The following is a 23612-nucleotide window of genomic DNA, read 5'->3' on the forward strand; positions in this document are numbered from 1 at the left end:
TGATAACCGCCTCTATAAATGACGAAAGGAACGAGGAGAGAAATAATAAAACCTAAATTCAGGACGTAAGTACTAATAGCAGCCTCAACAGAAGTTTAACAGCTAGCAGAACAACAACAGACCCTGCAACAACTAGAATAACACCTGCCAGAGCACCACCTATAGATAACACAGCAGACCTATAGATCTCAGCATGATAACTAAACCTAACAACAAAAAACCTTAGAACCCTAAGTGCTATAACTGCAATAAGTAAGGCTATATCGCTAAAGACTGCAGACAGCCTAAGAAGCCCTGGAGATGTTACGGTCAGCTATCCGACAGTAGGGTCTGCTAACAGAAGCTGGGGATTAATACGTTCTAACAGTACACTAGGTCGTGGTCGTAGGTCGTAGTTCGTAGGCTGTAGTAGATCGGTTCTTTAGAGGCTAAGGTGATCAGTCTTAGACTCAACAAGTGATTCGCAGTGAAGGTAAGCTGAGAGTATCCGTGAGGATGAATACTAAGTTGATTGCTGAAGAGCTATGGAAGTCTGACCATAAGCCAGGCTCAGGGTCATACTATATATAAGTTCTGAACAGTGCCTTTTACTCTCTCACTGATCCCTCACCAGGTACTAGTGAGCGCTTATTAACTGTTGGTGAGCGCTCAGTAACTTCGACTGAGCGCTCAGTGATCCACACTGCCTGCTCAGTCTTATCTTATCATTATGTGACTTATATCATAGTTCTTCTGTCTCCGAGTGAGTCCCTGTTGTTCCTGTGATCCTGCAGTATAAATATCCTATCCTAGCCGCCTGACGCCTGAGTGGGTCGTTCAGCTGTTATCCTTATTTACAGGTTGTAACATCAAGTCCCCTCTCTAAAGGTCTTATCCTTAAGACCCAACATAAGTAGGTTGTTAGTCCTAGGTTGGGGATCTATTAATTATGCTTCCTGATTTACCTATGATGCTGACACTATATCAGGTTGTATTCCTGAAAATCCTGCGATTTCTACTCTTCGTCGTTATCGTCGTTCCCTTAACATTGCGGAGAACAGGTTCGAAGTCATGCCTTATCGTCGCTGTCGGTCCAAGGGGTTGCGCTGCAAAATGCTGCCTGGCTCCTTGGTTTGCGGAGAGTATGTCGCCGTAGGTGGCACTCGTCGTTCGTGCAATGCTTCCAACGATGCAATCTGTTAATATTTATGTAGTTCCTGAGGCCTGTTATGTTTTGTTCATGCTAATTCATATATAGTGGAACGTTTAATAGTTAAGTCTCAGCGTTTGGATGATGAGGAGGAAGAAACCGAGGAACTGTTTCGAAAGAGAATGGAGGTGCTGCAAAAGGCTCAGGCTGAAGTGAATAAGGCGCTTGCGAAACTGGATCGTGTCCGCAAGGCTAAGCGAATAGTGTTCAAAAAGGGTCGCAAGGAGACTTCAGTGGTGGCTGAAGAGGAAGGGGCAGCGAGTCCTTCCCTTGTTGAGTCTTCCTTAGTTCTTGAGGCGCAGTTGGTGGGCGCTTTTAGTGCGATAGACCTGGATACCATCCTTAGCGATTAGAATCCAGGCACTCCAAACTTTTTATTGGAGGCGCCTTAGTTGATTTCTGGTGTCCCTAGGCGGATGAATAGTTTTCCTTGTCGCGGTCGATCGGTTTCAGTAGGTGGTCTAGTGAAGCAATATAGGTGCCTAATTCGTTTATATCTAGCGCTCTTTTGGACCAGTGCAACAGGTGTTGGTGTGGCTTCTCGTTCTTAGTGTTGTTGCCAGTAGATCGTAAGTTCTTCTGCTGCGTTGGTGATATTTTTAGCTGGTTCCTATATATTGTCTTTATGTCTATATCCTTTCTATTTGACGAGGTATTAATACCCTTCTGGTTCTTTAAGATAGTTGATAATTCGTTTGACTTCATATTCTGGTTCGTTGTCTTCAATAATAATAATATCGTTTGTCTGTGATCCACGTGGTGCTGGTTTGAGAAGTGAGATATAGAATACTGGGTGATATTTCATGGTTTCTGGGAGTCCTAGTTCGTAGTTGACTGGTGAGATTACTCGTGAAATTTTAAAAGGTCTGAGTTTCTTATAGTTAAGTTTGTCGTTTGGTCGCTTTGTTTTGATGTTTCGCCATATAAGATAGGCGCTATCTCCCTCTTTTAAGGTTGGTCCCTCAATACTTCGTTTGTTGCTGAATTTTGTCATTCTTTGTCGTATGAATTTAAGTTCTTTGCGTACGTTTTCTTGGATATCCTTGATTTAGCGTATCAAGGCGACAGCTTTTACTGCAGCTGGGCCTGTTCGGGGTTCTCTATAGGCGGTTGGTTTGAATCCATAGTTGAGGTAGAAGGGGGATTCCTTAGTACTTTCTCCTACTGCACTGTTGTAGGCGAACTAGGCTATTAGTAGCAATACCACCTAATTGTCTTAGTTGTAGTTGACGTAGGCGTGGAGATATATTTTGAGGATTTAGTTGATTCGTTCTATTTGTCCGTCGGTTTATAGGTGGAATGCAGTGGATATTAATTGTTTGATGCTGAGTTGTGATGTGATTGACTTCTAGAATTTAGAAGTGAAGATCTTATCTCTGTCTGATATAATTTCTCTAGGCGTTCTGTGGTTAGCGATAATATATTTAAGAAATATGTAGGCATATTCTTCAGCGTTACTTGCTTCTTTATACGGAATGAAGTAGGCGTACTTCGTGAGTCGGTCCATAATAATAAGAATGCTGTCAAAATGTGTTCCTATAAGGGGTTCTTAAGACTTCGGTAATTTGACGATAAAGTCGAGGGATATGGATTGCCAGGCTGTTTGCAGCACAGGCAAGGGTTGTAGCATACTATAGGGTTGATAACGAGTAGGTTTGCTTTTGAGGCAAACCTCATAATCCTTAATTGCTTTTGCCACTTATTCTCTAGTGACTTTTTCTCTATATTGTTGTCGTAGTTATTTCTAGGTTTTTGTGATTCCTTGGTGACTGTGTGCAGGGCGAGCATAGAACTCCTTAATTGCTTCGTCGTCTAGTTTGTTAGGCGGGCTAGTATTAGATCGTCCGGCTATTATTAAGAGTTTGGTTGCTAGCACTAGGTCTCTGTTGTTATTTCCTTTGAGAATCACCTGGGTTTCTTTAGGTACTAGGACGTTATAGTCTGGTCGTCAGCTAAGAGCGTCAGCTCTGCTATTATCTGATCCTTTGCAATAGATGATTTGGAAGTTGAATTCTGATAGGAATTCTAACTATCTAATCTGTTGTTTATTCAACACTTTTGAAGTTGTGAAGTGTGAAAGGTTTTTGTGGTCTGAATACATAAGTACTTCGTGTGTGGTTCCTAAGAGCTTAAGTCTCTATTCCTTAAAGGCTTCAATAATTGCCATGAGTTCCTTATCGTGAACCTGATAGTTAAGTTTAGGTCCGTGGAGCTTGCGAGAAAAGAAGGCACATAGATATAGTCGTCCTTCTGAATCTCATTAGGATAATTATGCTCCTATCGCATAGTTGGATGCGTTAGGTTCTACTTCGAACTGTTTTGTTAGATCTAGGATGCTCAAGATAGGTTCGCTGGCGATGAGGTCCTTGATCTTCTGGAATGCTGTTCGTTATGGTTCTTCCTATATAAAGGGCGTGTCTTTGCGGCTGAGGCTTGTGAGAGCTGCATTAATCTTACTATAGTCTTTGATGAATTTGCAGTAGAAGTTAACAAAACCTAGGAATCCTTAGACTTCCTTGAGGTTGTTAGGTACCAGCTATTCCTTGATAGCTTTAACTTTGTTTTCTAACATATAGACTTTTCCAGGGGTGATAGTGAATCTGAGGTATTCCACCCTCTGTGTGTGGAATTCGCTTTTCTCAGGTTTAACTAATAGCTTAGCTTCTTAGAGGGCTTATAAGACGTGGTGTACATCTTCCTTATATTTCTTAAGTGTTAATGAGAAGATGAGGATGTTATTAAGATAGACTACTATGCAGATGTTAACGTATTTGCATAAGACTTAGTTGATCATATTTTGGAATATTGCAGGGGCGTTAGTGAGGCTGAAGGGCATGATAAGGTACTCGAAATATCCTTTTTAGGTTCTGAAAGCGGTCTTCCACTCTTCTCCTTGCTTTATTCTGATTAGGTTATAGGCCCCTTTGAGGTTGAGGGCTGTGAACTAGTTAGCTCTGTGAAGGAGTTATCTCATCTTGTTGATAAGTAGTAGTAGGTAGCAGTTCTTAATCGTCATTTCGTTTAGCATGCAGTAGTTAACATATAATCATAGTTTTCCGTTCTTTTTGGGTACGAACAGGATTAGGCTTCCTGCTGGTGACGTTGAGGGTCTGATATATCCCTTCTTAAGGTTTTCTTCAAGGTACTTATCTAGGGCTTCTATCTCTATCTGGTTTAGTCTGTAGATTTTATTAAAGCGTGGTTCCTTCCCTTTTTTGAGGGGTATTTCGTAGTTAAAACTAGTGTGTTCAGGCAGTCCTGTTTCTAATTCGGCTGCAAAGAGTTTTTCGTAAACTCTGTATTCTTCTGGAATAGACAGAAGTGGATCGTTCTTCTGTTTAAGATCTATCTGTTACGGTCAGCTATCCGACAGTAGGGTCTGCTAACAGAAGCTGGGGATTGATACGTTCTAACAGTACACTGGGTCGTGGTCGTAGGTCGTAGTTCGTAGGCTGTAGTAGATCGGGTCTTCAGAGGCTAAGGTGATCAGTCTTAGACTCAATAAGTGATTCGCAGTGAAGGTAAGCTGAGAGTATCCGTGAGGATGAATACTAAGTTGATTGCTGAAGAGCTATGGAAGTCTGACCATGAGCCAGGCTCAGGGTCATACTATATACAAGTTCTGAACAGTACCCTTTACTCTATCACTGATCCCTCATCAGGTACCAGTGAGCGCTCATTGACTGTTGGTGAGCGCTCAGTAACTCCGACTGAGCGCTCAGTGACCCACACTGCCTGCTCAGTCTTATCTTATCATCACGTGACTTGTATCATAGTTCTTCCGTCTCCGAGTGAGTCCCTGTTGTTCCCGTGATTCTGCAGTACAAATGTCCTGTCCTAGCCGCTCGACGCCCGAGTGGGTCGTTCAGCTGTTATCCTTGTTTACGGGTCGTAACATCAGGTCCCCTCTCCAAAGGTCTTGTCCTCAAGACCCAACATAAGTAGGTCGTTGGTCCCAGGTTGGGGATCCGTCAATCGTGCTTCCTGATTTACCCATGATGCTGACACCATGTCAGGTCGCGTTCCTGAAAATCCTGCGATTTCTACTCTTCGTCGTTATCGTCGTTCCTTTAACATTGCGGAGAACGGGTTCGAAGTCATGCCTTGTCGTCGCTGTCGGTCCAAGGGGTTGCGCTGTAAAATGCTGCCTGGTTCCTTGGTTTGCGGGGAGTGTGTCGCCGTGGGTGGCACTCGTCGTTCGTGCAATGCTTCCAACGATGCAATCTGTTAATATTTATGTAGTTCCTGAGGCCTGTTATGTTTTGTTCATGCTAATTCATATATAGTGGAACGTTTAATAGTTAAGTCTCAGCGTTTGGATGATGAGGAGGAAGAAACCGAGGAACTGTTTCGAAAGAGAATGGAGGTGCTGCAAAAGGCTCAGGCTGAAGTGAATAAGGCGCTTGCGAAACTGGATCGTGTCCGCAAGGCTAAGCGAATAGTGTTCAAAAAGGGTCGCAAGGAGACTTCAGTGGTGGCTGAAGAGGAAGGGGCAGCGAGTCCTTCCCTTGTTGAGTCTTCCTTAGTTCTTGAGGCGCAGTTGGTGGGCGCTTTTGGTGCGATAGACCTGGATACCGTTCTTGGCGATTGGAATCCGGGCACTCCAAACTTTTTATCGGAGGCGCCTTAGTTGATTCCTGGTGTCCCTAGGCGGATAAACGGTTTCCCTTGTCGCGGTCGATCGGTTTCAGTGTGTGGTCTGGTGAAGCGATGTGGGTGTCTAATTCGTTTATATCCAGCGCTCTTTTGGACCAGTGCAACAGGTGTTGGTGTGGCTTCTCGTTCTTGGTGTTGCTGCCAGTAGATCGTGAGTTCTTCTGCTGCGTTGGTGATGTTTTTGGCTGGTTCCCATGTGTTGTCTTCGTGTCCGTATCCTTTCCATTTGACGAGGTATCGATACCCTTCTGGTTCTTTGAGATGGTCGACAATTCGTTCCACTTCATACTCTGGTTCGTTATCTTCGACGATGATAATATCGTTTGTCTGTGATCCACGTGGTGCTGGTTCGAGGAGTGAGACATGGAATACTGGGTGACACTTCATGGTTTCTGGGAGTCCTAGTTCGTAGTTGACTGGTGAAATTACTCGTGAAATTTTGAAAGGTCCGAGTTTTTTATAGTCGAGTTTGTCGTTTGGTCGCTTTGTCTTGATGTTTCGCCGTATGAGATAGGCGCTATCTCCCTCTTTTAAGGTTGGTCCCTCAATCCTTCGTTTGTTGCTGAATTTTGTCATTCTTTGTCGTACGAATTCGAGTTCTTTGCGTGCGTTTTCCTGGATATCCTTGATTTGGCGTATTGAGGCGACAGCTTTTACTGCAGCTGGGCCTGTTCGGGGTTCTCCATAGGCGGTTGGTTCGAATCCATAGTTGAGGTAGAAGGGGGATTCCTTGGTACTTTCCCCTACTGCGCTGTTGTAGGCGAACTGGGCTATTGGTAGCAATACAACCCAATTGTCTTGGTTGTAGTTGACGTAGGCGCGGAGATATGTTTCGAGGATTTGGTTGATTCGTTCTGTTTGTCCGTCGGTCTGCGGGTGGAATGCAGTGGACATTGATTGTTTGATGCCGAGTTGTGATGTGATTGACTTCCAGAATTTGGAAGTGAAGATCTTATCTCTGTCTGATATAATTTCTCTGGGCGTTCCGTGGTTGGCGATGATATATTTAAGAAATGTGTAGGCACATTCTTCGGCGTTACTTGCTTCTTTGTACGGGATGAAGTAGGCGTACTTCGTGAGTCGGTCCACAATGACAAGAACGCTGTCAAAGTGTGTTCCCGTAAGGGGTTCTCGAGACTTCGGTAATTTGACGATGAAGTCGAGGGATATGGATTGCCAGGCGGTTTGCGGCACAGGCAAGGGTTGTAGCATACCATAAGGTTGATGTCGAGCGGGTTTGCTTTTGAGGCAAACCTCACAATCCTTGATTGCTTTTGCCACTCGTTCTCTGGTGACTTTTTCTCCATATTGTTGTCGTAGTCGTTTCCAGGTTTTCGTGATTCCTTGGTGACCGTGTGCAGGGCGGGCATGGAACTCCTTAATTGCTTCGTCGTCTAGTTCGTTAGGCGGGCTAGTACTAGATCGTCCGGCCATCATCAAGAGTTTGGTTGCTGGCACTAGGTCTCCGTCGTTGTTTCCTTTGAGAATCACCTGGGTTTCTTCAGGTACTGGGACGTTGTAGTCCGGTCGTCGGCTAAGAGCGTCGGCTCTGCCATTGTCTGATCCTTTGCGATGGATGATTCGGAAGTTGAATTCTGATAGGAATTCTGACCATCTAATCTGTCGTTTATTCAACACTTTTGAAGTCGTGAAGTGTGAAAGGTTTTTGTGGTCTGAATACACAAGTACTTCGTGTGTGGTTCCTGAGAGCTCGGGTCTCCATTCCTTGAAAGCTTCGATGATTGCCATGAGTTCCTTATCGTGAACTTGATAGTTGAGTTCAGGTCCGTGGAGCTTGCGAGAGAAGAAGGCACACGGGTGTAGTCGTCCTTCTGAATCTCGTTGAGATAATTGTGCTCCTATTGCGTAGTCGGATGCGTCGGGTTCTACTTCGAACTGTTTTGTTGGATCTGGAATGCTCAGGACGGGCTCGCTGGCGATGAGATCCTTGATCTTCTGGAATGCTGTTCGTTGCGGTTCTTCCCATATAAAGGGCGTGTCTTTGCGGCTGAGGCTTGTGAGAGCTGCGTTGATCTTGCCATAGTCTTTGATGAATTTGCGGTAGAAGTTGACGAAACCTAGAAATCCTTGGACTTCCTTAAGGTTGTTGGGTACCGGCCATTCCTTGATGGCTTTGACTTTGTTTTCTGACATACAGACTTTTCCAGGGGTGATAGTGAATCCGAGGTATTCCACCCTTTGTGTGTGGAATTCGCTTTTCTCAGGTTCAACTAATAGCTTGGCTTCTTGGAGGGTTTGTAAGACGTGGTGTACGTCTTCCTTATGTTTCTCAAGTGTTGATGAGAAGATGAGGATGTCGTCGAGATAGACTACTACGCAGATGTCGACGTATTTGCGTAAGACTTGGTTGATCATATTTTGGAATGTTGCAGGGGCGTTGGTGAGGCCGAAGGGCATGACGAGGTACTCGAAATGTCCTTTTCGTGTTCTGAAAGCGGTCTTCCATTCTTCTCCTTGCTTCATTCTGATCAGATTATAGGCTCCTTTGAGGTCGAGGGCCGTGAACCAGTTGGCTCCATGGAGGAGTCGTCTCATTTCGTCGATGAGTGGTAGTGGGTAGCGGTTCTTGATCGTCATTTCGTTTAGCATGCGGTAGTCGACGCATAATCGTAGTTTTCCGTTCTTTTTGGGTACGAATAGGATTGGGCTTCCTGCTGGTGACGTTGAGGGTCTGATGTATCCCTTCTTCAGATTTTCTTCAAGGTATTTGTCTAGGGCTTCCATTTCTGTCTGGTTGAGTCCGTAGATTTTGTTGAAGCGTGGTTCCTTCCCTTTTTTGAGGGGTATTTCGTGGTCGAAACTGGTGTGTTCAGGCAGTCCGGTTTCTAATTCGGCTGCAAAGAGTTTCTCGTAAACTCTATATTCTTCTGGGATAGACAGAAGTGGATCGTTCTTTTGTTCAAGATCCATCGTTGTTGGTGGTGGTGGTACGGCTTCTTTTGCCTTGAGGTAACAGAGGTATCGTTTTGCTGTTCCTTGTCGTATTGATTCGTTTGAGGCCTGATTCTGACAGGGCTGCTCAGGGACTGAATCATCGTGGTCCCAATGGAGTTGGCCTTTGCTCCAATCTATCCGTGGGTTGCTTGTTCGTAGCCAGGGTAGTCCTAGCACTATGTCGTATGTTCCTAGATCGGCAATGTCGAATTGGATTCTTTCTTTTCGATTCAGGTAGCTCATCTCGAGGGGCGCAGTCTCATTATAGATGGTACCTCCTTCGTACTTGAATTCTTCTCCTTCTGCCGTGTGTAACTGATATGGTCGTTCTTTTCCTCCCCATCGTATTTCTAGCCTATTGATGGCTCGGGGGGCAATGAAGTTTGCTTCGGCTCCGCTGTCGATCAGCGCGAGTGTTATCTGCTGATTGATGGTAACTTCGAGTTCGATATTACCCTTATGTCCTTGTGACATTTGATGAATGGATCTTATGTCTGTTGCCTGTCGTGATCCGTCGTCGGTAGGCGAGTCTAGTTTTTTGACTGATCCGGTTGTCCTGGGTAGGTGATTTGCTTTCCTTCTCGCCGTGCTTTTGCGAGGCTGTTTTCGCGGATCCTGACTTGTGGGGGTCTAGGTCCGTTCTTTGCGATTCTCCAGGTTCGTGCCTTTTCTTGGTAGTGAACTTGGCATTCGTCTTGTTGGCATTCGTCCCATTTCATGCTGTCGTCATGTTGACATCTCATGGGGAACTGAGGACTGGGTCTGAAGACCGCGAGGTTGTCTTCGAACAGTACCATAGTCCATCCAATCATAACGGAGGTCGAGTAGATCTCATGGATAGGCTCGTCGTCATGTCTTCTGGGATAGAACTGGTAATCGTGTTTTTCTCCTATGTGTTCCTTGCATTTGTCGTGGAAGCACTGGGGCCAGAAGAGGGTTCGGTGAAGCCGGTGGTTGCTTCTTAGCGCGGGATGATCTTCCGTGTGTAGCTGAGGGGCGTAGCCTCGGTCTCGTTGGGCTGCTGAGGTGCCATAGAAGTGGCGTTGTTGCTTGTCTTGAAGCATGTCGATTTCTTGGTATCTCAGAAGTTGATTGATTCTTCCTTCCTGGTCGTCGGGTTCCTCTTCAGAGCTGGAGTCGTCCACACTGGGGGTGAACCCATAGGTGATTTCTGTCTGAGCGCGTTGTCGGGCAACGTCGCGAGGTTCATCCGAGTCATAGGAAGAGCTTCCTTCTCCGAAAGTCCAGTTGTTGGTCATACTGAGGAGTTGTTGTTCCATCAGAGGATCGTGTTGGTGTTCTGGTTCTTCTTCTGATTCTTGTTGTTGGTATAGTCTTACTTGTCTGTCGTCTTCTTGCTGGATCAGCTTTATTTCCTTCTGGATTTGTTGTTCTTCATAGTGGAGTTGTTGGCTAGTCATGCGGGGGGTGATTGGTTCTAGTCGCTGAATTCGTAGCATCTCGTTGAGTTGTTCGACTGGTTTTCTAGCCACTTTGCTGTTGCTGGAATGCATCATTGCCAGGGTCCTAGGGCGAGTGTCCGGGATGGTCATATCGTAACCAGACCGTCCAGGGTTGCTGTCCCTTGGGTAGTGTCCTGACATTTCTTTGTCTTCGAGGTGAATTCGGCAGTTGTCGTCGTAGCATCCGGTCCACGATTGGGATGCATGTGGGGCTTTTGCAATTGTGTTGACTTGTCGAGGTCGTTCTGCCACTGGTCTCCAGGGAAGCTTCTTAGGCTGTCCGCAGTCTTTGGCGATGTGGCCTTGCTTGTTGCAGTTGTAGCACTTGGGGTTCCAAGGTTTTTTGTTGTTGGGTTTGGTCATCATGCTGAGGTCCATAGGTCCGCTGTGTTGTCCATAGGCAGTGCTCTGGCGGGTGTTATTCCAGTTGTTGCGGGGTCTGTTGTCATTCCGCTGGTTGTTGAACTTCTGTTGGGGCTGCCATTGGTACTTGCGTCCTGAATTTGGGTTTTGTCGTTTCTCTCCTCGTTCCTTTCGTCGTTCATAGAGGCGATTATCAACCTTAATAGCATGTTCGACGTAAGCGAGGAAGCTAGGGGGTGTCTCCAGTTTGGCCATTTCGTCTTTGACCTCGTCCTTGAGTCCTTGATAGAAGGCAAAAACTTTGCTTTCGTCGGTCATGTGGAGTCTTGCAGCTAATCGCCTAAACTCTGCGGCGTAGAGCGTAGCTGACTTGGTTTGTCGTAGGTGGGACAGGTCTCGCTCGGCCTGTCTTCGTTCATCGGGGTCAAGGAAGAGAGATTCTAGGGCCTTAACATAGCCCGTGAAGCTGAAGAAGATGTCCTTGACTTCTTGGCTGTATTTTTCGACAGGGTTGTCAAGCCATTCCTGTTGAAGGGGTTCGAACCAGGCAAGGGCTCGTCCCCGAAGGAAGGTGGCTGCGTGTACAACGCGTTCGGTGTCGTTCTGGAAGGTGTTTATGTGGAAGGCCTGGTAGGTTCGAACTTGTACCAGGTGTCCTTTGAGTTGTCCTGGGGTCCCGTCGAAGGTGGAAGGCGTGTTGAGCTTAAGGCGTTCTCGTCCTTCGACTGGGGCGGATATGACGTTGGCGGCAGCTCGGAGGGTGGCGACTTCTTTCTCCAGATCCTGGTTTTTGCGGGCTTGTTCCTGGAGTTCGCTAAGGGCCGCGGCGTTCTGGTTGAACATTTCGCGCATTGCCTTGAAGTCGCTATTGGTCTTGTTGAGCTGGCGCTTGAGTTCTTCGGTGTCGTCCTCGCTGTCTGAGTCGTCCTTCATCTTCTGGTCTCCTAGTTCCTGGGCTAGGTTTTGGGTGGCTCGTCCTCCTGAAGTGGACGAGGATCCCGGAGTAGGCGACTTGACAGAGGCGCGGGAAGACATTGTCGTTCGTTACTGTTAGTAGGAATCAATGGTCAACTTACTGAACAGGAGCAATCAAAGTGTTACGGTCAGCTATCCGACAGTAGGGTCTGCTAACAGAAGCTGGGGATTGATACGTTCTAACAGTACACTGGGTCGTGGTCGTAGGTCGTAGTTCGTAGGCTGTAGTAGATCGGGTCTTCAGAGGCTAAGGTGATCAGTCTTAGACTCAATAAGTGATTCGCAGTGAAGGTAAGCTGAGAGTATCCGTGAGGATGAATACTAAGTTGATTGCTGAAGAGCTATGGAAGTCTGACCATGAGCCAGGCTCAGGGTCATACTATATACAAGTTCTGAACAGTACCCTTTACTCTATCACTGATCCCTCATCAGGTACCAGTGAGCGCTCATTGACTGTTGGTGAGCGCTCAGTAACTCCGACTGAGCGCTCAGTGACCCACACTGCCTGCTCAGTCTTATCTTATCATCACGTGACTTGTATCATAGTTCTTCCGTCTCCGAGTGAGTCCCTGTTGTTCCCGTGATTCTGCAGTACAAATGTCCTGTCCTAGCCGCTCGACGCCCGAGTGGGTCGTTCAGCTGTTATCCTTGTTTACGGGTCGTAACACTATCGTTATCAGTGGTTATGATACGGCTTCTTTTGCCTTGAGGTAACAGAGGTATCGTTTTGCTGTTCCTTATCGTATTGATTCGTTTGAGGCCTGATTCTGACAGGGCTGCTTAGGGACTGAATTATCGTGGTCCTAATAGAGTTAGCCTTTGCTCCAATCTATCTGTGGGTTGCTTATTTGTAGCCAGGGTAGTCCTAGCACTATGTTGTATGTTCCTAGATCGGCAATATCAAATTAGATTCTTTCTTTTCGATTTAGGTAGCTCATCTCGAGGGGCGCAGTCTCATTATAGATGGTACCTCCTTTATACTTGAATTCTTCTCCTTCTGCTGTATATAACTGATATAGTCGTTCTTTTCCTCCCTATCATATTTCTAGCCTATTAATAGCTTGGGGGGCAATAAAGTTTGCTTCAGCTCTGCTGTCGATCAGCATAAGTGTTGTCTGCTGGTTGATAGTAACTTTGAGTTTGATATTACCCTTATGTCCTTATGATATTTGATAAATAGATCTTATATTTGTTGCCTGTTGTGATCCGTCGTCAGTAGGTAAGTCTAGTTTTTTAACTGCTCTGGTTGTCCTAGGTAGGTGATTTGCTTTCCTTCTCGTTATGCCTTTGCGAGGCTGTTTTCGCAGATCCTAACCTATAGGGGTCTAGGTCTGTTCTTTGCAATTCTCTAGGTTTATGCCTTTTCTTAGTAGTAAACTTAGCATTCGTCTTATTAGCATTCATCCTATTTCATGCTGTCGTTATGTTAACATCTTATAGGGAACTAAAGACTAGGTCTGAAGACTGCGAGGTTATCTTCAAACAGTACTATAGTCTATCTAATCATAACAGAGGTTAAGTAGATCTTATAGATAGGCTTATCGTTATGTCTTCTGGGATAAAACTAGTAATTATGTTTTTCTCCTATATATTCCTTATATTTGTTGTGGAAGCACTAGGGCCAGAAGAGGGTTTAGTGAAGCTAGTGGTTGCTTCTCAGCGCGGGGTGATCTTTTATGTATAGCTGAGGGGTGTAGCTTCAGTCTTATTAGGCTGCTGAGGTGCCATAGAAGTAGCGTTATTGCTCGTCTTAAAGCATATCGATTTCTTAATATCTCAGAAGTTACTTGGTTCTTCCTTCCTGGTCGTTAGATTCCTCTTCAGAGCTGGAGTCATCCACACTAGGGGTGAACCTATAGGTGATTTCTGTCTGAGCGCGTTATCAGGCAACGTCGCGAGGTTCATCTGAGTTATAGGAAGAGCTTTCTCCTTCTCCAAAAGTCCAGTTGTTGGTCATACTGAGGAGTTGTTATTCTATCAGAGGATTGTGTTGGTGTTCTGGTTCTTCTTCTGATTCTTGTTGTTAGTATAGTCTTACTTATCTGTCGTCTTCTTGCTGGATTAGCTCTATTTCCTTCTGGATTTGTTGTTCTTTGTGGTGGAGTTATTAGCTAGTTATGCAGGGGGTGATTAGTTCTAGTTGCTAAATTCGTAGCATCTTGTTAAGTTGTTCAACCAGTTTTCTAGCCACTTTGCTGTTGCTGGAATGCATTATTGCCAGGGTCCTAGGGCGAGTGTCTAGGATGGTCATATTATATCCAGACCGTCCAGGGTTGCTGTCCCTTAGGTAGTGTCCTGATATTTCTTTATCTTCGAGGTGAATTCAGCAGTTGTCGTCGTAGCATCCAGTCCACGATTAGGATGTATATAGGGCTTTTGCAATTATGTTGACTTGTTGAGGTTGTTCTGCCACTGGTCTCTAGGGAAGCTTTAAGGCTGTCCACAGTCTTTAGCGATATAGCCTTGCTTATTACAGTTATAGCACTTAGGGTTCCAAGGTTTTTTGTTATTAGGTTTGGTCATCATGCTGAGATCTATAGGTCTGCTGTGTTATCTATAGGCGGTGCTCTAGCGGGTGTTATTCCAGTTGTTGCAGGGTCTGTTGTCGTTCCGCTAGTTGTTAAACTTCTGTTGAGGCTGCTATTAGTACTTACGTCCTGAATTTAGGTTTTATTATTTCTCTCCTCATTCCTTTCGTCGTTTATAGAGGCGATTATCAACCTTAATAGCATGCTCAACATAGGCGAGGAAGCTAGGAGGTGTCTTCAGTTTAGCTATTTCGTCTTTGACCTCATCCTTAAGTCCTTAATAAAAGGCAAAAACTTTGCTTTTGTCGGTTATGTGGAGTCTTGCAGCTAATCGCCTAAACTCTGCGGCGTAGAGCGTAGCCGACTTGGTTTGTCGTAGGTGGGATAGGTCTCGCTCAGCCTGTCTTCGTTCATCAGGGTTAAGGAAGAGAGATTCTAGGGCCTTAACATAGCCTGTGAAGCTGAAGAAGATGTCCTTAACTTCTTAGCTGTATTTTTCGACAGGGTTGTCAAGCTATTCCTGTTGAAGGGGTTTGAACCAGGCAAGGGCTTATCCCTAAAGGAAGGTGGCTGCATATATAACGCGTTTGGTGTTATTCTGGAAGGTGTTTATGTGGAAGGCCTGGTAGGTTCGAACTTATACCAGGTGCCCTTTAAGTTATCCTAGGGTCCTGTCGAAAGTGGAAGGCGTGTTAAGCTTGAGGCGTTCTCATCCTTCGACTGGGGCGGATATAACGTTGGCGGCAGCTTAGAGGGTGGCGACTTCTTTCTCCAGATCCTGGTTCTTGCAGGCTTGTTCCTGGAGTTCGCTAAGGGCTGCAGCGTTCTGGTTGAACATTTCGCGCATTGCCTTAAAGTCGCTGTGGGTCTTGTTGAGCTGGCGCTTAAGTTCTTTGGTGTCGTCCTCGCTGTCTGAGTCGTCCTTCATCTTCTGGTCTCCTAGTTCCTAGGCTAGGTTTTAGGTGGCTCGTCCTCCTAAAGTGGACGAGGATCCTAGGGTAGGCGACTTAACAGAGGCGTAGGAAGACATTATCGTTTATTACTATTAGTAGGAATCAATAGTCAACTTACTGAATAGGAGCAATCAAAGTGTTACGGTCAGCTATCCGACAGTAGGGTCTGCTAATAGAAGCTGGGGATTAATACGTTCTAATAGTACACTAGGTTGTGGTCGTAGGTTGTAGTTCGTAGGCTGTAGTAGATTGGTTCTTTAGAGGCTAAGGTGATCAGTCTTAGACTCAATAAGTGATTCGCAGTGAAGGTAAGCTGAGAGTATCCGTGAGGATGAATACTAAGTTGATTGCTGAAGAGCTATGGAAGTCTGACCATGAGCCAGGCTTAGGGTCATACTATATATAAGTTCTGAACAGTGCCTTTTACTCTCTCACTGATCCCTCACTAGGTACCAGTGAGCGCTTATTAACTGTTGGTGAGCGCTCAGTAACTTCGACTGAGCGCTCAGTGATCCACACTGCCTGCTCAGTCTTATCTTATCATCACGTGACTTATATCATAGTTCTTCCGTCTCCGAGTGAGTCCCTGTTGTTCCTGTGATCCTGCAGTACAAATGTCCTGTCCTAGCCGCCCGACGCCTGAGTGGGTCGTTCAGCTGTTATCCTTGTTTACGGGTCGTAACAGGAGACTAGTGGCAGAACGACCTCAATAAGTCAACATAATTGCAAAAGCCCTATATGCATCCTAATTATAGACTGGATGCTATAATAATAACTGCTGAATTCACCTTGAAGACAAAGAAATATCAGGACACTACCTAAGGGATAGCAACCCTGGACGGTCTGGTTATAATATAACCATCCCAGACACTCGCCCTAGGACCCTGGCAATAATGCATTCCAGCAACAGCAAAGTGGCTAGAAAACCAGTTGAACAACTCAACGAGATGCTACAAATTTAGCGATTAGAACTAATCACCCCCTATATAACTAGCTAGCAACTCCACTATAAAGAATAACAAATCCAGAAGGAAATAGAGCTAATCCAGCAAGAAGACGACAGATAAATATAACTATATCAACAATAAGAATCAGAAGAAGAACCAGAACACCAACATAATCCTCTGATAGAATAATAACTCCTCAGTATGACCAACAACTAGACTTTCAGAGAAGGAGAAAGCTCTTCCTATGACTCAGATAAACCTCGCGACGTTGCCTGATAATGCACTCAGACAGAGATCGCCTATAGGTTCACCCCTAGTATGGACGACTCCAGCTCTAAAGAGGAACCTAACGACCAGGAAGGAAGAATCAAGCAACTTCTGAGATACTAAGAAATCAACATGCTTTAAGAGAAGCAATAACGCCCCTTCTATAGCACCTCAGCAGCCTAATGAGACTGAGGCTACACCCCTCAGCTACACACAGAAGATCATCCCACGCTGAGAAGCAACCACTGGCTTCACTAAACCCTCTTCTGGCCCTAGTGCTTCCACGACAAATGCAAGGAATATATAGGAGAAAAACATAACTATTAGTTTTATCCCAGAAGACATAACGATAGGCCTATCTATAAGATCTACTTAACCTCCGTTATGATTAGATAGACTATAGTACTATTTGAAGATAACCTCATAGTCTTCAGACCTAGTCCTCAGTTCCCTATGAGATGTTAACATAACGATAGCATAAAATAGGACGAATGCTAATAAGATGAATACTAAGTTTACTACTAAGAAAAGGCATAAGCCTGGAGAATCGCAAAGAATAGACCTAGACCCCCACAGGTTAGGATCTGTGAAAACAGCCTCGCAAAAGCATGACGAGAGGGAAAGCAAATGACCTACCCAGGACAACCAGAGCAGTCAAAAAACTAGACTTACCTACTAACAACAGATCACAACAGGCAATAAATATAAGATCTATTCAGCAAATATCATAAGGATATAAGGGTAATATCAAACTTAAAGTTACTATTAACCAGCAGATAACACTCATACTGATCGACAGCAGAGCTGAAGCAAACTTTATTACCCCCCAAGCTATCAATAGGCTAGAAATACGATAGGGAGGAAAAGAACAACCATATCAGTTACACACAGCAGAAGGAGAAGAATTCAAGTATGAAGGAGGTACCATCTATAATGAGACTGCGCCCCTCAAGATGAGCTACCTAAATCAAAAAGAAAGAATCTAATTCAATATTGCCGATCTAGGAATATACAACATAGTGCTAGGACTACCCTAGCTACAAATAAGCAACCCACAGATAGATTGGAGCAAAGGCTAACTCTATTAGGACCACAATAATTCAGTCCCTAAGCAGCCCTGTCAGAATCAGGCCTCAAACGAATTAATACGATAAGGAACAGCAAAACGATACCTCTGTTACCTCAAGGCAAAAGAAGCCGTATCATAACCACTGATAACGATAGATCTTAAACAGAAGAACGATCCACTTCTGTCTATCCCAGAAGAATACAGAGTTTACGAAAAACTCTTTGCAGCCGAATTAGAAACAGGACTGCCTGAACACACCAGTTTTAACTACGAAATACCCCTCAAAAAAGGGAAGGAACCACGCTTTAATAAAATCTACAGACTAAACCAGACAGAGATAGAAGCCCTAGATAAGTACCTTAAAGAAAACCTTAAGAAGGGATATATCAGACCCTCAACATCACCAGCAGGAAGCCTAATCCTGTTCGTACCTAAAAAGAACGGAAAACTATGATTATATATTGACTACTGCATGCTAAACGAAATAACGATCAAGAACTGCTACCTACTACTACTTATCAACAAGATGAGACAACTCCTTTACAGAGCTAACTGGTTCACAGCCCTCAACCTCAAAGGGGCCTATAACCTAATCAGAATAAAGCAAGGAGAAGAGTGGAAGACCGCTTTCAGAACCTAAAAAGGATATTTCGAGTACCTTGTCATGCCCTTCAGCCTCACTAACGCCCCTGCAATATTCTAAAATATAATCAACTAAGTCTTATGCAAATACGTTAACATCTGCATAGTAGTCTATCTTAATAACATCCTTATCTTCTCATTAACACTTAAGAAATATAAGGAAGACGTACACCACGTCTTATAAGCCCTCTAAGAAGCTAAGCTATTAGTTAAACCTGAGAAAAGCGAATTCCACACACAGAGGGTGGAATACCTCGGATTCACTATCACCCCTGGAAAAGTCTATATGTTAGAAAACAAAGTTAAAGCTATCAAGGAATAGCTGGTACCTAACAACCTCAAGGAAGTCTAAGGATTTCTAGGTTTATTAATTAACTTCTACCGCAAATTTATCAAAGACTATAGCAAGATCAATACAGCTCTCATAAGCCTCAGCCGCAAAGACACGCCCTTTATATGGGAAGAACCATAACGAACAGCATTCCAGAAGATCAAGGACCTCATCGCTAGCAAGCCCGTCTTAAGCATTCTAGATCCAACAAAACAGTTCAAAGTAGAACCTAACGCATCCAACTATGCGATAGAAGCATAATTATCCTAATAAGATTCAGAAGGACGACTACACCTATATGCCTTCTTTTCTCGCAAGCTCCACAGACCTGAACTCAACTATCAGGTTCACGATAAGGAACTTATGGCAATCATTAAAGCCTTTAAGGAATAGAGACCTAAGCTCTTAGGAACCACATACGAAGTACTTATATATTCAGACTATAAGAACCTTTCACACTTCACAACTTCAAAAGTGTTAAATAAACAATAGATTAGATAGTCAGAATTCCTATCAGAATTCAACTTCTAAATCATCTAGTGCAAAGGATCAGATAATAGCAGAGCTGACGCTCTTAGCTGACGACTAGACTATAACGTCCTAGTACCTAAAGAAACCTAGGTGATTCTCAAAGGAAATAATAATAGAGACTTAATGCTAGCAACCAAACTCTTAATAATAGCCGGACGATCTAGTACTAGCCTGCCTAGCGAACTAGACGACGAAGCAATTATGGAGTTTCATGCTCGCCCTGCACACAGTCACCAAGGAATCACAAAAACCTAGAAATAACTACGACAACAATATAGAGAAAAGGTCACCAGAGAACAAGTGGCAAAAGCAATTAAGGATTGTGAGGTTTGCCTCAAAAGCAAACCCGCTCATCATCAACCTTATGGTATGCTACAACCCTTGCCTGTGCTGCAAACAGCCTAGCAATCCATATCCCTTGACTTCATCGTCAAATTACTGAAGTCTTGAGAACCCCTTATAGGAACACACTTTGACAGCATTCTTATTATTATGGACCAACTTATGAAGTATGCCTACTTCATCCTATATAAAGAAGTAAGTAACGCTGAAGAATATGCCTATATATTTCTTAAATATATTATCGCTAACCACAGAACGCCTAGAGAGATTATATCAGACAGAGATAAGATCTTCACTTCTAAATTCTAGAAGTCAATCACATCATAACTCAGCATCAAATAATTAATATCCACTGCATTCCACCTGCAAACCGACAGACAAACAGAACGAATTAACTAAATCCTCAAAATATATCTCTACGCCTACGTTAACTACAACCAAGACAATTAGGTTGTATTGCTACTAATAGCCTAGTTTGCCTATAACAGCGCAGTAGGAGAAAGTACTAAGGAATCCCCCTTCTACCTCAACTATAGATTCAAACCAACCGCCTATAGAGAACCCCAAACAGGCCCAGCTGCAGTAAAAGCTGTCGCCTCAATACGCTAAATCAAGGATATCCAGGAAAACGCACGCAAAGAACTCAAATTCATACGACAAAGAATAACAAAATTCAGCAACAAACGAAGGATTAAGGGACTAACCTTAAAAGAGGGAGATAGCGCCTATCTTATATAGCGAAACATCAAGACAAAGCGACCAAACGACAAACTTAACTATAAAAAACTCAGACCTTTTAAAATTTCACAAGTAATCTCACCAGTTAACTATAAACTAGGACTCCTAGAAACTATGAAGTGTCACCTAGTATTCTATATCTCACTCCTTAAACCAGCACTATGTGGATCACAGACAAACGATATTATTATCGTGGAAGATAACGAACCAGAATATGAAGTCGAACGAATTATCAACCATCTCAAAGAACCAGAAGGGTATTAATATCTCATCAAATAGAAAGGATACAGACATAAAGATAACATATAGGAACCAGCTAAAAATATCACTAACGCAGCAGAAGAACTTACGATCTACTGGCAACAACACTAAGAACGAGAAGCCATACTAACACCTGTTATACTAGTCCAGAAGAGCGCTAGATATAAACGAATTAGGCACCTATATTGCTTCACTAGACCACCTACTGAAACCGATCGACTGCGATAAGGAAAACCATTTATCCGCCTAGGAACACCAGAAGCCAGTTAAGAAACCTCAGAAGAACCTACGTTTAGAGGAATGCCTAAATTAACCACCCTGGTACCCAGAGAAGACTAATCCGACTTATTCTGAGCACCCCACAGCGACAAATCCTCTATCACCTAGGACTCCTGAGCTTCCAGAGCATATTCCTCAGCCTCCTATTCATCCACAGACTGCATTCCCTGACGAATCAGATCCAAACCACGCTCCTTTAAGAACCTTTTCTGTCTCTGAAGACAAGACAAACGACCTAGAGCGGCAGCAAGCTGAGTCTGCAGCACCTCTAACGCCTCCTCAGCCTCTTCCTCCCCCCGCTCCACTTTCTTTTGCTCATTAAAACAACAATTCACTACTGCAATAAGTCAGCGACACCAAGGAACACTAAGGTGCTAAGGTACTCACAAGCATTCGCCACGTCACTACTATTACAGTTCGAGAAACCCTGCTTCACACACTCGCCATAACGCTTTAAGTTAGCGAGGTCTATTTTGCACACCTAATTATGCTGAAAACAAGGGGAACAAGGCATTACGTTATAACTATGGTGATCAACCAGAGCACTGAGAGCCTTACGGTTGCGCTGAATCTGAGTACGACGAGTCTCACAAGAATCTGATTTCTGAATACAACCTAACATAGTGTCAGCATTATAAGTAAATCAGGAAGCATAATTGATAAAACCCTAACTGGGGACTAACAACCTACTTATATTAGGTCTTGAGGATAAGACCTTTAGAGAGGGGACCTGATGTTACGACCTGTTATGCATAGATAACAGTTGACCGACCTACTTAGGCGTCGGGCGGCTAGGACAGGATATTTATACTGCAGGATCACAGGAACAATAGGAACTCACTTGGTAACAGAAGAACTATAGTCTAAGTTATATGATGATAAGATAACGATCATATTAGATCAATATGATCCAACATAACTTAGGGGCCAAACGATCATTCTGGATCGGAATGATCCAGATCGACCTAAGGTACAAAGGAACATATTCAGAATTAGACTTATATATAATAACCCTGAGCCTGGCTTATGGTCAGACTTCTATAGCTCTTCAGCAATCAACTTAGTATTCATCCTCACAGATACTCTCAGCTTACCTTCACTGCGAATCACTTATTGAGTCTAAGACTGATCACCTTGGCCTCTGAAGAACCGATCTACTACAGCCTACGAACTACGACCTACGACCACGACCCAGTGTACTGTTAGAACGTATGAATCCCCAGCTTCTGTTAGCAGACCCTACTGTCGGATAGCTGACCGTAACATTAACTACTACTATATATCCCTCTTTAGATGTAAAGAATAATAGCGTCTAGCCTATAGTATCTATAGAATTGTTACGAGCGGGTCAGGGCAACCAACTGTGGCATAAAGCAAAAGCTTCGATAATAACAAATCCGTTGTCATTATCCCCTGTTCTGCACTATATAGTTACGAGCCTACAGTGACCAACTGCAGCGGTCGTAACACCATGTCTCCCCTCCAAGAGGCATGTCCCTATGCTGAGGACCAAGCGGCAATAGTTAGGTATAACACAGGGAAACTCCAGGCTAGTGGGGCCCCAACCCACATCACAGCCTGCCCACGGTTGGGTCGCCCTACGTAGTGTGGGAGGCACAATCACACTACTGACGCAGCGTGCGGGAATTAAACCCACAACCCCTCTACGTAGGTTGGATTTGTCATTATCGAAGCTTTTGCTTTGTGCCACAGTTGGTTGCCCTGACCCGCTCGTAACATAATGACAAATCCAACCCACGTAGAGGGGTTGTGGGTTTAATTCCCGCACGCTGCGTCAGTAGTGTGATTATGCCTCCCACACTACGTAGGGCGACCCAACCGTGGGCAGGCTGTGATGTGGGTTGGGGCCCCACTAGCCTGGAGTTTCCCTGTGTTATACCCGACTATTGCCGCTTGGTCCTCAGCATAGGGACATGCCTCTTGGAGGGGAGACATGGTGTTACGACCGCTGCAGTTGGTCACTGTAGGCTCGTAACTATATAGTGCAGAACAGGGGACAATGACAACGGATTTGTCATTATCGAAGCTTTTGCTTTGTGCCACAGTTGGTTGCCCTGACCCGCTCGTAACAAGAATAGGGAGTTATATTGACATCTGTAAGTAATAGTTTGATAACGGATTTGTGACTACCCTCAGTAGCATATGAAAGTGCTGGTCGACCGTGCCGAGGACTTTTATAATCTAGCGCAACAATGTTGGTGTTAAGGAGTAGTGAGACCACCTTAGTATGCCCGTTTGATGAAGCGGCTTGAAGAGCGTTGCCAAAGTAGCCGCCCTGAGCATTGACATCCGCCCCCTTGTCCAAGAGCATCTGTACAATCTCGTAGTGGCCTCCGATTAAAGCAGCTTGAAGAGCGTTGCTATAGAAGCCGCCCCGAGCATTAATATCTGCCCCCTTATCCAAGAGCGTTTGTATAATCTCCTGGTGGCCTTCACATGAAGCGGCTTGGAGGGCGTTGCTATACTCACCACCCTGAGCATTAATATCCGCCCCCTTGTCTAAGAGTATCTGTACAGTCTCCTGGTGGCCGTTGTATGAAGCAGCTTGAAGAGCGTTACTGTACTCGCCACCCTGAGCATTAACATCTACCCCTTTGTCCAAAAGCATCTGTACAGTCTCCTGGTGGCCTCCATATGAAGCGGCTTGAAGGGTAGACAGCAGATTTTCTGCAAAAAATTAGTGGTGTCAAAACAATCATATTGGTGTGATTCACCCTGCTGGAAGCCAGATTGCAGTATGCGTGTGTAATAAGCTGCTGTCAGAAGCCAAGCTGTGCAGCGCTTGACGCTAGATTATTATGTCTACCCTGGGACGAACGCCTAGTGGCGGTTGTCAGCCGGGTGAGAATGACGGTCGCCATAGGTCAACTTGCAATTGAGCAGGCCGCTATGTAAGACAGCACCTTGCAACGCTCCCTTTGATGGCACCGCATTACTTATGTCAGGATACTTTCAAAGGTAGATCTGCTGTCGGCTGGGTACAGTCCGCTGCGCAGCAATTAACGGTCACACAGCCGCAGGCATCTGATGCACTGTCGCAATTCAGCCCAGGCGACACGTTCGTCCAACTGGTGCCCCTCTCAAGCAGGCTATCACTGGCAA

At 44.6% G+C, this 23612-nt stretch overlaps 1 protein-coding gene across 1 annotated transcript; it reads right to left on the reverse strand.

Annotated features, from left to right (window-relative positions):
* Positions 1–9330: 9330 nt before the first annotated feature.
* On the reverse strand, positions 9331–11661 carry CGCA056_v006272 (Retrotransposon-derived protein PEG10; the record flags this gene model as incomplete). The annotated part of the gene is made up of 1 exon (XM_037321523.1): positions 9331–11661. One exon carries the CDS (start codon positions 11659–11661, stop codon positions 9331–9333), a length of 2331 nt encoding a protein of 776 aa, XP_037179978.1.
* Positions 11662–23612: the final 11951 nt, after the last annotated feature.

The sequence above is a fragment of the Colletotrichum aenigma genome (genome assembly GCF_013390185.1).
Source record: "Colletotrichum aenigma strain Cg56 chromosome Unknown KSG_Cg56_contig04, whole genome shotgun sequence".
In the NCBI taxonomy this organism is placed as follows: Eukaryota; Fungi; Ascomycota; class Sordariomycetes; order Glomerellales; family Glomerellaceae; genus Colletotrichum; species Colletotrichum aenigma.